General features: G+C 47.4%; 1 protein-coding gene across 2 annotated transcripts in view; it reads left to right on the forward strand.

Annotated features, from left to right (window-relative positions):
* Positions 1–656: 656 nt before the first annotated feature.
* The window catches only part of MECOM (MDS1 and EVI1 complex locus), a 327,541-nt gene continuing 313,468 nt past the window's right edge, over positions 657–14,729 (forward strand). For both annotated transcript variants that reach the window (XM_082287795.1, XM_082287796.1), the window contains exon 1: positions 657–884. In XM_082287795.1, coding sequence (XP_082143921.1) covers positions 848–884 — 37 coding nt within the window. In that variant the 5' untranslated portion in view covers positions 657–847. The remainder of the gene's footprint in view (positions 885–14,729) is intronic.

Below are 14,729 nucleotides of genomic sequence, written 5' to 3' on the forward strand. Positions count from 1 at the left end.
TACGTAGTTTGGATTGATTCATACCTCGGACACAGCCATCCCCTAAAGGAGTTCCCAATTTCTGCGCGCTCCCTCTTTGATTGGCAAACCCTGTAATTAAAACAGATTAGAGCGGTCGGTGTTACTGTTTTTAAAACGCTTTTTTTCTGCCCAACTGGTGGTGGCTGAGCCGAGTTCAAGGTGGCGAAAAAGTGTGCGCGCCGGGAAAGTGTACGATTTCATGGTACGCATACATAATAAAACATGTAATCAAATTATATCTCTCTGCCTATATATGCGGAAAGATCTACGGTAATTGCTGCCGGGTGAGAATAAACTATTTAAACGTTGCAAAGACTCCAGAACAGTATTTAAAAAAAAAACCCCAAAACAAAAGGCAGAAAAAGAAAGGTGTCCCTTCTCCCCCCCAGCCCTCGCCCCGCGGGAGCGCAGGTCTCCCCCGCTGTAACCCCTCCCGGGGGCGCAGGCAGTGGAGCGGCTGCCCCGCGGCCGCGGTGGCACAGCCCGGCGGCGGCTGCGCGCCTCGTCCCGGCCCGTCCCGGCCCCGGTGCCGGCTGTCAGGGTCCCCACCGGCGGTGATGGATCGCTGCAAACTTTTTTTTGGCGGCGCTGAAATGTTGAAGAGCGGGGGGGAGCCGCCCGTGCGCATGTGCGAAGGTGTCCAAACTGACAATGCTGGAGAGATAGCGAGCCGGGATTGAGAGAAAGGGAGAGTGTGTGTGCGGGAGAGGGAGAGGAGAGAGGGAGAAGGGGAGCGAAAAAGGAGGAAAAGCTCCGGGAGGAAAAAAAAAAAAAGAGCCCCCCCCCACCCCAAGCCCACGCCAGCATCGGCCGCGGGACTGGCAGCATGCGATCCAAGGGCAGGGCGAGGAAGCTGGCCGCAAGTAGGTGCAATACCCCTTTCTCTTGGCTTTTCACCCTCCCTCTCTGCCATGTTGCATAGACATGTCTGGTGCGGCGCGGAGCTCGCAGGCAACCTGCAGCATCCCCTCCTAGCCGCCCGGCCCGGCTCAGCTCGGCCCGGCCCGGCCCGGCTCGGAGGGCGGCGGCGGGGACCGGGGCGGGGGGTGCGGCGGCGGGAGCCGGGCCGGGGGCTGCGGGCGGCCGGCGGGAGGTGGGGAAGGAGTTGAGGAAAAGTTCAGTGGAGAGCGCTGGAAGTTGCTGCCGCCGCCGGGGGCTGGAGTGGGGGGGGTCGGGGAAGGGGGGGTGCGAGAGGCTCCGGGCCCTATAGTGGGCGCTGTGGGCTGTCGCAGGGCCGGGGGCCGCGGGGGGGGCGGCGAGAGCGGGTGCGCGGAGGTGCAGCGGCGGCTCCGCGGGGGAGGCGGCGAGCCCCGGGCGCAGGTAGCCGGTGCGGAGCTACCGGGGATCCCCCGGGCCCTGCCCCGCTCGCCCGCGGGCTTGTGCCAAAAAGCGGCTCCCAGCGCCGAACCGGACCGAGCGTGGGGCGTGCGGGGCAGCGCGGGGCGGGCGGGGCCGTGGAGAAGCCCCGCGTGGCCGGGATGCCCCGCGCGGTTCGGCGGGGGACAGCGGGGCCGCCGGGCAGCGAGGAGCGCTTCCCAGCCCGCTGGAGTCACCCGCTAAAAGTTGATGTAAATGTTGTAATTTCAGGCGATTTTCCAGCACTTTTTTATACAGTTTGGCCGCCCGAAGGTCTGTGTTCCGCGAGGCGAGGGCTCGGCCGTCCACACGCAAAGCCCGACTTGCTTAATTATTTGTCTTACGCTCACCCCATCTGTTTCTCCTTTATGATAGGGATCTCTGCTTTTAACTGCTGCAGTGTTGGGGCTCTTTTTTTTATTATTGTTAATTTTTTTGTCTAAGAAGAGGGATTCAACAACAAAACTTCGCCAGCTTTCGCGTCCTATTTTTAAAGCAACTGATGTCTTTATTTTCTCTGACACATCTGGGCAAGTTTCATTTGATATCCATGGCGATGGCAGCTCACATTCCCGAGTGAAAAAAAAAATGGGCAGGGGAAAAAAAGTCAGATGAAATGTTGCATAAGTTGCGTGACGTAAAAACCAGATGCATATTTACTCTTTATTTGTGAAGGGGGAAAAAATAGAAAAGCGGGGAAAAGGGGAAGTGAAAGATGTCTCTGGATCATCATCAGCTTTTCTGTGAACCTGAATAACAGCAGCAACCTGTGTTTGATTAGGTGATCTTAAAGTGGATAATCCAGCGCCCTCAATTTAAAAACAAATATATTGTTAAATCTCAAGGTTGCCATCCCTGCTTTGGAGCTAATTATGGGAAAAGAAATCTCCCATCCCCGACAAAATCCGTCAGGTTTCCTCGCCTCTCCCTTGCTTTACTCGCTGCGCAGCGATGCAGGGCTCCTGCTGCTGCTCCTGCTCCGGCTCCAGCTCCGCGGGCGAGATCCGATCGACTGCAAACTTTGCGCGTCTTGGCTTTCGCAGCAGCAGCAGCAGCAGCAGCAGCAGCAGCAGCAGCACTTTCCCCTCCTAGACAGATGTGTTGCATTAAATAATCCTTCGGTTACAATCGACTCATAAAGGAAATCATATTTAAAAAGCCGGGATTTATTTCTTTTTTGTGTTCCGAAAAACTGCTTCTTTCCCCCCCGAAGAGCGTCTCAGTTTCATGGCAAGTGGAAGGAGGGTTGGAGGCGACCCCTTTAATTTAATCGTTCCAGAAAAAAGGGTTTTAGCTTTTCAGTTCTTTCTGTCTGAGTTAGGAATAGAAAATATTTTGTAGCCTTCACCCTTTTACGTGGAAAAAGGTACAGATCGGGTTAAAGCGCACTTCTTGTATTATTTCACTTTTACTGCTTTAAGCGTGAAACAAAAAATCGCCCCGATTTCGTAACTGTCGCCAATACCCAGGCAAGCTTTTCCCTCCTAATTAAGGGAGAATACCTGAAGGGTATTTTCTTGACCTCAGTGTAAAATTGCTAAAAAATAATTTTGAGCCTTTGCCCCCCCTTAAAAAAAAATAGAAAAATAATTCAGAAGAAACAAAAAGAGCCACGCGGGGAATAGCCAGTGAATTTTTTAAATGTCCAGCTGTAAAAATAAGGGAAAACACACGCTGGAGTCGGTCTGCCCGCCACGCTTTCGGGAGCGGGGCGGTGAGGATCGGGGTGCGGGGAGCGGTGCGGGGTGCGGGCCCAGGGGGTGCGGGCCCGGCCGCCCTCAGCCGCGCTGCACCTGCGCGGGCATCCCGGCTCCGCAAGACGCCAGGACAGGCCCCGACCCCCGGGGCAGCTGCTTTTCCACTCGGGTGGGTTTGTGCCCGCCTGGTGAAACCGTATCCCCGAATAACCCCCGCCCCAGCACGGGCCGCCGCAGCCCTGCAGCCGGCCCGGGGTAGCCCCAGCCACCCAGTAGCCTCATAAAGAGACAGAAGGTGATCAGATTAGGGGAACACACGTGAATAAGGAGGCACTTGTTACTTTTACACTTTATCACCACTTTTTTACAGGCAATTTAGTGCAGTCAAGGTAGATCCAGATCCCTCTAACCATCTGAGATAGTAAAATAGCACTTTCCTAAGTTTCAGCAGGTTTTCCTGCGCCTGTAATTTGCCTCAGTCTAGTACTTAAAAGGCTTGATTGAAAAACAGAGCCGGCAAGTTTATTTGCCTGTTTAAGACTGTCCGGGAATTTGTTTTCGAGCAGGGAGATGTTTGCCGTGGCCCGCCTGCCGGCCCTCTCGGCGAGTCTGTTTATTTGCCATCGCTTTACCATCGCCTTCTCCTCCGGGCCCCTGCATCGCCGCGGGCACCGGGTGCCGATGCCCCGGGCCCGGCGCGGGGGCGGCAGCGCGGGAGGCCGGCGGTCCCTCGGTCCCTCGGTCCCTTGTTCCTCTGTCCCTCGGTCCCTCGCACCCCGCCCCGCCCGGCCCGGCCCGGCCCCGCCGCCGCTGCTGCCGCCGGCCGGCACCGCCCCGGCACCGGGCTCGGTTCGGCAGCGCCCGGCCCGGCCCGGCCCGGCGGCATCCCCGGCGCGGCGCTGTCCCCGGGCAGCTCCTGCGCGGCGGGCGCGGGCACGGGGGGCTGCGGGGACGGGCCAGACAATCCCATTATATGCCGGGCACATTTTCACCAGGCGCTTCATTAACCCTTTTCGGGGCGGAGAGCGCGCGTGTGGCTTTCGCTCCCTCTTTCTGCCCTTCCTTCACTCTCTCCGCTTCTTCTCTCTCTTACTTTTTTCTTTTTTCTCTTTTCTTTTCTTTTCTTTTCTTTTCTTTTCTTTTCTTTTCTTTTCTTTTCTTTTCTTTTCTTTTCTTTTCTTTTCTTTTCTTTTCTTTTCTTTTCTTTTCTTTTCTTTTCTTTTCTTTTCTTTTCTCTTCTCTTCTCTTCTCTTCTCTTCTCTTCTCTTCTCTTCTCTTCTCTTCTCTTCTCTTCTCTTCTCTTCTCTTCTCTTCTCTTCTCTTCTCTTCTCTTTCTCTTTTTTCTCTTTTTTCTCTTTTTCCTCCTCCTTTTTTTCCCCTCTTCCCCTTTCCTCCCTCTCCCCACTTTCTATCCTTCTCTCTTACTCAGGGCCAACAGCCACCCCTGGATTCGGGAGCAGCTATGTGGTGCCGTGGTAGGCGATGCAGCCCGGGGCTGAGCCCAGGGCTGAGCTCTGCGGTGCCTCCTGGCTGCTCCCCGGCCACACCGGGCCGGCCGCGGTGCCGGGCAGAGAAAGGACACAAAGGAAAAGGACGGTCGGAAAGGCGAGCTCGTTATTAATACAGCCCTGCTTGTAAATGAAAAATGTAACCCTTGTTAATTAACGCTGTTTACATGGGGTACAAGAAACTTAAGAAATGTTTCTACAAAAGGGAAGGAACTGTTTACAAAACTCTTTCAAAAGTGTGACATATTGCTGCAGTTCCAGCACTAAAAAGCCAAACACACTTACACGCCTTTGAAGTTGGCTGGCTGAGGCAACATTATTTGACTCGGATTCAGATATTGCTTGTGGGTATAACTAATGGCTTTTACCTAGTTAGTGGGCTGGGAGGGGCGAGGGCCTGGGCGCCGTGGCCATTGGGTCCCTCTGGAGAGCTGGAGCTGGCTCCCCGCCAGCTCTGTACAATGTCAACATTGAATATTTGAATTCCCAGACTCTATTTAACAACTTTCTAAATAAATAAACTCATTGTGTGTCTGTGTTTAAAATTATTTCACCTCTTTCATGAAAACTACAGCGTCTTATTACACCGGCCTCTCGGGCTGCTTTTCCCCCTTTTCTTTCCAAACAAACACAAACAGAGCTGAGTACTTTTGGGGGTTTTTTTTGTTTTTCACTGTCTCCTATCTCTCCCTCTCTCCCCTTCTCACTTTCTGTCTGTCTTCTCACAAAGCACGATTGACAGCTGCTCGGACATCCCACGACGTCCTTAGTGGGACAGCTCTGTGCACCCTGTTATCTAATCATAATTAAAACCAAAGCCAGGTTCACCAAGTCAGTTAAATATTAATCATTTCTAAAAGGAGGCCCAAGTGAGTGCCATTGCTGCAGCAGTGCCCTGTACATACTCAATCATTTTGGCTGCCGAACCCTAGGCGGGCTCCAGGGACAGCTTTCATTGTTGTTTGCCATAAATGGCTATTAGTGTTCATATTCACCTATTCACCTACTTATTTAAGTGTGGATGTGGCTGTGCTCGTGGAGATATGTGCATACATGTGTGTTCAGAACATACTTTTCAGGTTATGCTGTGGAGATATATTTATCTATGTGTATAATACCTGTGTCTGCGTGTGCAGGTAAATCCATTTGATACTTTTAATTGTGATTAATATATGTACAGTGTGTAGTTTAGAGAGAATTGTGCTATGCACAGGCTCCTGGGGTGCTTCTAGTCCTGACACCAATATCTGTACACCCACAAAGGCTCTGAAACATTCTGGATGCATGTAGGGAACACAGTGTTGATGTGCAGCAGCCTGGGTGTTGTTCCCTGGGATGCTTCCCAAGTGCACTAATTGTGTGCTTCCGTGGAGGGAGTATCCATTGTAAAATCTTTATTGCCTTCCCATGGAAGTAAAGGTGGCTGGACAGAGAAGGTATTTCTGCCTGTCCTGGGGAGCACAGCTCCCTGATAAAGCTCTCTTCTTTCTTCTCTGAAGAAGAAAGTGGGATGAATTTTCTGCCAGGACAGGTATGTGGTGGAAGAAAGAAATTGTTGGTGGTTGCTCCAGACCAGGGCAGATGAGGAAAGGGCAGTGGGGAAGCAGATGGAGTTTTATAAATCTCAGCTAATGAAACCTTGTCCACAGAATTGCCTTGCTTTGCAGTAAACCACTTTTTAAACATATGTACTTTGGAAGGGCTTGTTCAGACACTTAGGTTTCCAACTAAGAATTCATAATATTTGTTTATTTAAAATTTAACTAGGTTTGCTGTCATTTTTGGAGCAAGTCGGTGTTCTTTTGCTGTAATTTAATACAATCAGTTTTACATCATTTCAGTTTAGTTATGCTTATGAAGAGCAGAAAGAGGTTTAATCCCACATGATTTTCAAACTAGCAGATGCAAGTGTCATGTTATTCAGTAGACAGAGGTAGAACTGGACAAATGCAGATTAGAAATGCAGTTCATATTATAAGTAGTGAAGGTATTTAACCAGTAAAACTATTTACTGAGAGCTGGGTGGGTTTTACCATCAGTGGAATTCCTTTGTCTTAATTAAGGTTGGCTGTTTTTCTAAAAAGATATGAACTAATCCAAACAGGAATTAATTTAGGGAATTCCTGTAGCCTGTGTTATACAGGGGGAGCAGACCAGACCACTCTTCCTGGTTTTATAATCTATGCACCCAGTTAAAGCAGTGCAGTTTCATATGGAGGCATAAGCTCAAGGCTAGGATCACAGAATGCACTTAAAAATGAAATGGCCATTAAAAAACCCAGGTTCAGCTCTGACCACACAGAACCAATGTCTGGCTCGAAGTGTTTTCCATCCTCAGCCCTGCTTACCTGGATCACAGGTGCCCTAAAGAGTGCCCTGTCCCTGGGTCTGAGGGCAAAGGCAATGGTGGGTTTTTCAAAGTTGGGAAGGAGGAATAGGGTGTAGGAGATGAGGTTTGGATTCTGAGAGTGGGGTCTGAGGTCAGTGTTTTGATCACTGCTCTGTGATGGATTTCCAGTGGGTTCCTGCTGTGTTTCTGTGCAACAGGTTACTGCTGCAGTTCTTAACAGCCAGACAAGACCAGTATAGATCATGATATAGACCAGTAAGCATCAGGAAGCACCTCCAGGACCCCTTTGCTTCAGGAGCTGCTGGAGGGAGGTGTTTACTGGTAGAGAAAGAGCCAGGTAGGGAACGGGATGGAGAAGCTAAGGAGAAGTGGATGTTGTTGTCCCCAGGACTCTGCCCCTTTGCATTGCCATTTTAAATAAAAAAATCAAAATTCTCAGAGTATAAGGAGCCCTGCCTGATCACTCATTCACTTTATGTTCCCTCCCTTTTGTTTGCATTTCAAGGCTATGCCGAGGCATTGCCTTCTCCAGTGCTGCTGGAAGAAAGGGCAGGCACGGATACGTGTGGGAGGAGGGAAGCTAGCCTGCAATGAATATTGTATTTGGTGCTAAATATGTAACAAAGAGAAAGAAATGTAAGTTAATCCAGCCATAAGAGTCGGGAAGTGAAATACAATTCGTTTTATTTCAGGGTTTAATGCTGTGGTCTGTTTCAGTGAAGCATTATCTTTTAAACTGGGATATACGCAACGACATAACCCCCACTACCTTGAGGGAATGTCAGAGTTTGATCTCAGAATAAAGGAAATTCAGAGTTAAGGCTGAAATGTACCACATGGCCTCCAAGTCCCAGGAACAACAGGAGGCAAGGAAGTAGCTAAAGCTATGGGCTGCACTTTAAAATGAGTCCAGCAACTACCAAGCCGCAAGCGCTCGTTGCAGATCCACAGCACGGATTGAGCTGGGATTTGTATTGACTAGACAGAGATCTGTGATGATCTCGAGTCTTTTTGGAAATCTTGACTGATCTGTGATGAGCATGAGAGTTTTATGGTGGAAGGATTACAGTTCTGGGCTTAATTTATGCAACAGAAGCACTCTTGTCTCCTTTGACACCAATAGCTTTTGTTTAGAAAATCTTACACTGGAGCAAAATTTTGGTTCAGAAAAGAAATATACCAAAGTTACAGCTTTTTTTTCTTTTCTGAAGAATTGCTTATATGTCTGAATGGGTGCAGTACATTTAGCCCTGTTTTAACTCCAAACTAAATTTAAATTGCCTGTAAAATAATCCTCAGAATGGAAACTGCCACACAATCGTAGCCCTTGCTCCCTGACCCAAACCCATATTCCATTGCAAAGCAGTGTGCTGCTCTGTTCCGTGATTACAGTAAGTTAGAAACCAGAAGAGCAAGACTTCTATGAATAGGTTATTTTTGGCAATTGCATCACCAATTATGTATAAAATTTCAAAAAATATGAGTTCTGCCAGTTTGATCTCTGAGAGGGATACAGAAAATGAAAGCTTTGAGACTGCTGTAACATCATACTATTTTGTCTATTAGATATCATTAGATTACCAGAATACTGAGACCTTCATATCAACCAGCCTAACAAAAATTTCCCAGGTGGTTTAAATTAAAAAATTAGCCATAAATATATTTTGTATAATGTAATTTATTATGGATGTTTATTGTGTGCAGTGGGAAAATGTTTGGTTTCGGATGATCTTACCATATAACATGTGCCCTACTGCAACTGTTTATACTGAGACAGTCTGGAAAAGCCCCAGTCTAATTCCGAGACCAGCCGGGCTACTTGCTCTGAAAGCCACAGGAAGGCAGAGCCCTTCCCCTGGAAAGTCAAAGGGGCAACAGCATCATGTGTGGGACATGTGAAATGCAAAACTAGGCAGTGAGGAAAGAGCTGAGTGGCAGAGAAAGCTGGAGGATGGCTCCAGGCAGTGTTGTTTATTAGGGAAAATGGGACAGAAATGATACCAGCTTGCAGCAGGTCCTGTTATGCTGGGATGGGAGGCTCACCTGTGTCCGAGGGATATTTTTTTCCCACATCCCATGTTTTATCAGGCCTCCTTTTGTTTCATCTGGGTGTGGTGAGCAGGGTTCTGTACTGATGCCCACCCATGACTCCAGATCTACCCTTCTGCAGCAGAGAGAGGGGACTAACCCAGTCTTAGGGACCCAGGGGTCCCCGTGAAGGACATACCCACCCTCTGCTGGGATGCTGCAGCACGGAGCTGACGGCTTCAGGAAAAAGATCTCCCGCCTCCTCTCCTGTTCTTTTGCATAAAGTCCACATGCTGGCAGGGGTGAAATCATTCCTCAGCTTAAAAAAAACAAACCCTCAAAAACTTCCCCCCCTGCCCCAAGCTCCTTCACACATGTATTAACACCAAACTGGCAAAGCCAATGGAAAAGGATTTTGCGTTTTGGCAGCAGAGCTGGCTCAGAGCTCACTGCGGGCCTTATCCCAAACCCACTGGAGCTGAAGGAGCTTGTACCGACTTCAACGGGCCTTGGACTGGGTCTGCCTGGGAGGAATCTGCTTCCCTTCATCCTTGGGGGCGGGGGGTTATCAGCAGCTTTTGCTCTGCGGTGAGCCCCAACATGTGATGCTGTAACAGATACCTGGATTTACATCAGTCTAAGTGAATTAGGTTGGCCCTATAATCTGGCCTCATTTAAGAGTCATTTCAGCCATTAGGATGAAATATGAACGCTGCTGATGGGGGGACTGTGGTGACTCTGAATCCCCGTTTCCCACTGTGCCCCATCTCTGCCATGGGCTGAGGACCTCTGAGGGCTGCGGTGGGCACTTGGGGCATGTGGGAGGGGTCCAGCACCCCTGGTTCTCCATTCCAAGGACTGTGGTTCTCCAGACAGCCTGAATTTGTACTTTCTGAACAAATAGCTCTGCTGCTGAAAGTACCTGGTGCCTCCAGTAAGTGCTCCATTTATTGCCTCCCGATTTCATCTCAGACAAACCGAAGGTATGTGAGAGACAAGCACTGACTGCTGGAAAAAAATCACCCCAAACATGTCTAGAGCACAGCTTGAGTCACTGATGGTGCCTATATTTTTGATTTAAAAACCATTTAACATTTCCAACATTTGACAGAAATGATTAACCTTCCCCTCTTGAAAACTTTGTGATTTGAACTTACCGTGGCACGTTTTATTTACTTGCACCTTGGTGAGGAATTAAGCAATGCTTTTGGTGAGTTTTAATCTTTCCCTTTCTCTTTGTGGCTCTGTATAAAGGAAAAAAAAGGAAATATGTTGTTTGAAATAATTTTGAAGTGATGTCTCTTTTACTTTTTTTAGTCTCTTGATGTATTTTTGGCTACAGGGACTGGCATGGAGCACTGGTCTAAGAATATACAACACTGAACAGCAAAGAGATATCAGCTGTATCTGAGCTAACTGCACTGCTTTATACTTTTGCTGTTTCATTGTTTCTGTGCCATGATAATGATGATTTACAGCAAAAATGAAGACTTCTTAATTGTAAAATATAAACACCATGAGATATTTGTCCTGATTCTTTCAGTTCATATAGAAAGCAGGATTTCAGTAGTCACTGGCTGCCTGTGAAAATGCTATTAAGCAGCTGTGCTCTGCCTGAATAATTACTGTCCAGGAGTTTGTGCTTCCCAGTAAAGCCAAGGTAACTGAGAAATGAAGAAATTATGCACTAGGTCACCCAGATGATGCAGATCAGAGAGATCTGAGTGAAAAAACCTGTGCAGTGTCTTAATATCAGTGTCTTAATATCAGTGCAGTATCTTTAATATCAGTGACCAGCCTCAGAATGAGTGAAAAAGTGAAATTATCTGTATTGTACCAATGCCCTGAATGAAAACTGAGCTGAGACTGAGCCAGAAGGGGTGGTACAGAGTCAGAACCAGGATGGGATGCAGCACACCTTCCCAGCTGGGGCTTCTACCAAGCACCAAGCTGAAGGATCAGTCATGGACCAAACACAGAAGATTTATTTCCAACCTGCCATTATTATTTATTATGACTTGAATTAAAACAGCAACCACAGAATGCAGCCAGGACTGGATGCCTGTTTTGCTGAGCTCTGTGCAAACACGGGCAGCCAGCACAGAGCTTGGGCCCTGAGAAATGCAGATTAAACTTGGGGCCTGCTGCCCTACACGTGCAATTACAGCATCATTGGAGGCAGTAATAAAATCCTGAGGAGAAATGGATGTTTAAGGAAAATCCACGGAGTCAGGACTCCATGGCTTGCACATGGGTGAACGTGCTTCAGCTTTAATCACATCAGCCCTTTCCCCCTACAAGCAATTGGCCCCCCTGGCTCTGTTTTAGCCGACCCTATTATTTTTGGCCGTGTCCACCTTCTTGGGTGACCAAGCTGCATTAAGCAATGAGTATCCTTGCAGCATCACCTGCTTGCTTTCAAAGAAAACAGCTCTGAGATTCTCAGGGAAGGAAGAAGGCAACGCCGACGGGTAATCCAGCCCTATAAAATCCCTGGATTGTGGTTCCAGCCCGCTCTCCACGCGGGCGCTGTGAGAGGGACCTGAGCAGTGTGGCTGGCAAGAGCCAGCAACCAAGAAGTCCCTCAAGCCTATAAGGTTTATTAAGGTTCTTTTTAAGTCCCTGCCAATAAAAAGGGTCCACACAACCTCTGAGTGAGGCTCCATAAGCTCAGTTTTATGTTCGGATAATTTGGAGCCAAACCATCACGGAGTTCACATAGCAAAATACCCCACGGAGCATCGCAAACTGCGAGGAAAATATATCGAGGAAAGAGAGGACTGATAATTTTATGGTTTTCCTTGAAGTTAAGCAGTAAAATGGGCTTTATTTAGCAATTTCCGGGCTTCTGATTGCAATTTTGTTACCAGCGTAATGGTTTTAGATATAACGTTTTGTAAATAGGGAGAAATGTTAGGAGCCAAGGTCCTACAGTGTTTGGGTCTGCCATGGGAAGCAGTACCATACACTCCAGATTCCCAAAATCAATCAGACCTGGATTGGCTTCTGGATCAGACCACTGGGCAGGACAGGGCAACAGCACTCAGCTCTGCTGTGGAAAGCTGAAGGTTGAGGCCAGCATGGCTGGGTAGTCCTTGGAAGGGATAATCCTTGAAAGAAACAGGAATAGTTTGACCCAGGTCCAGGGATGAACAACATACATTTGTTTTTGGAGAGTGAAGCATTTCTGGTTTGAAATATATTTAAGAGACCTGGTTTTTACAGGTGAGGTGATCACCACAATCTCCAGGCTCATTTTCTAAACCAGGCTATTAAAATCACTTGTCCCTCAGCCTTTTGGCTGTGTGCAAACCTAGGTCCAGAATTCACAAGACAAACCTCCACTATGTTTGCTCCTCACACAATAACTGTTTCACACTTGGCATGGCTCATCTTTTAAAAACCTTTTTTTACAATGTAATAATTCACACCCACTTCTCTTTGGGAAGTCATTTTAGAGGAGAAATTAAACATGGCTGGGCATTGAAGGGAGTACTGCTCATACATGCAACAGCTCCAAATCTTGAGGGAAGTGGTCATCAATATGGGAGAAGATGCCATCTTGACCTTGGTGGTTTGTTTGTTAGACACTAAATCACAGACATTTCTTCTTCCAGTTCTAACTGGTCTGAGGACTCAGATATAACCTTAAAAGCCCTTTCTGGGGTTTTGAACAGAATTTAGACCTCATCAGGGCTCAGTACTATTTATGTAGCATGAATGAGACAAGAGAATGCAGTGACCACCATGGGAAATGAAAAAAGGTGAAGAAACTAGAGGGGAAAAAAGGAATATTAATTCCAATGACTGTATTTCCTTTTCATATGCTGCACTTCCTGGTGCCACAGAGTGGAGAGAAAAAGAAAACATCTGATGTCTTTTTACCCACTTTACAGCAGCCAGTAACCATCAAACTCATCCTGCCAACCTTCCTAGAAAGAAGGGCTGTCTCCCACTGTCAGCAGCAAAGGCAGAACTGGAAATAAGGTGGAAGTGACCAGACAGTAGGCAGGGATGGTGGGGGGAAGAGGTCTGGGGGATGGGACGTGTCTGATGGATTGCTGTCAGACCTCCAAGCAGAAGGAGGCAAACAAATCAGCTCTGCTGGCACCTTTCTGCACAGGAATAATTCAGGACATCTGTTTTAAGAGATGATTGGTGCTTTTCAAATACTAAATAGGCCCTGAATATGCTGTTCTCCTGCTTTCCTTTCCTTCCCCAGTGCTATACCAGTTATATATAAATATATAAAAATACATTTATACATGATCTCAGCCATCTAACATGGCTAAATCACCTCAGTGCATCTTGACCTCCAGCTCAGTCTCCTGTTCCAGAGGCTCAGTGTAAATTAAGGTGCTGGGCTTACTCTTCAGGTCCACATATTCCCTCTGTGCTCCTGCTGCAGAAATAGCTGTGCTCTGTGGGTCGGTGAGGATCCAGCTGAAGCCTGCGAGGGCTGGAGGGAGCAGTGTTGCTTTAGGCTCCCTGCCTGAGGAGTGACATATCAGAAGTAATAAGTCTGAGCCTGAGCTGATGTCTAACAGCATCGGAGAGTGGGCTGGAAGGCTGAACTCCTGCAAAAATGAAAGCAAGGAATTTAACAGCAGTAAAAAAGAGGTTAAGGAAAGAACAAAAAAGGAAAGGAAATAAAAGTGATATGAATAGCTAGAAAAACAGCTATGTCCAAATATTAACCTCTACTGCGGGTTTTGACACTGGACTGAGTTAATAGAAGTACATGGCTGATACACATTAAGTTGGAAGAAGGTACTTAATTTCAGAAATTATCTGGATCAACTTAACGTGAAAACGTCTTAGCAAAAGATATTTTATGTGTGTCCAAATCTGCCAATAGCTTGAAGACATATTCTGCAGGAGGCTAGCAGGAGAAAGTATGTTTTACTGGTGGGGTTTTCAGCCAAATTCTCTTGTTCTTGGAGCTTCTTATCCCTTTCTTCTCCAAGATACCTTTTCCTAGACCATCAGAGAAGCGGGAGCAGACAGACCTTTTCCCCAGCCTGTAGCTTCTGTCAGCTGCAGGAGCCCCACAGACAGCACTGGCTCGAGGGGGTTTTTCCTCTTAGAATGTTGAAGAAGCAGACCCAGAGCACAGGAGCTAAACTGGTGTAAAACTGGTGTGACAGTAGAGCCTGCTTTGGCAGGGGATGGACTCAGTGCTGGCTGTTCCTCCTGGGATCCATCCAGAGGCGGAGAGAGCAGATACAGGGCAATCTTCACTCTGTCAAGGTATTTAGTCTCTAACACTTAGAAGTGGAAAATAGTTTCAGTTCTCTAAAATAAGGATTTTTCTCTCCTTTTTGTACTCCAGTGTGTCCTTGGGGTTTGCATTCTTCCAGAGGTATCATTTATTTCACAGCAAAGAATCATGGTGAGACAGCCTGGGCTTTAATTTCTGGGAATATCTTTATGGGCTTGTTTTTGTGGCTATATAACAATATTATGTTATCTATCCATCTCATTCCAATTCCTGATATACAGAATTATCAGGACTACACATCAGTCACTCTTGTGTTTTGTAGCCCTCGGTGCTATATCAGTTTTTAGGATATTTCTCCAGTATTAGAGCTACGCTGATCTTGGTGATTATTAAAAAAATATATAATATCTTTAAAAAACTCTGTTGAGATGTGCAACACCACCTGAGGAAAAGTAAATTTTAGACTAGAGTTATATCATTACTGGCTTCCTGAATGTTTGAGTGAAGAAAGGCAGTTAGCTAAGGTACAATTTTCTGCAAGAAAAAAA

Source organism: Coloeus monedula (genome assembly GCF_965178545.1).
Source record: "Coloeus monedula genome assembly, chromosome: 10".
NCBI classification, from domain to species: domain Eukaryota; kingdom Metazoa; phylum Chordata; class Aves; order Passeriformes; family Corvidae; genus Coloeus; species Coloeus monedula.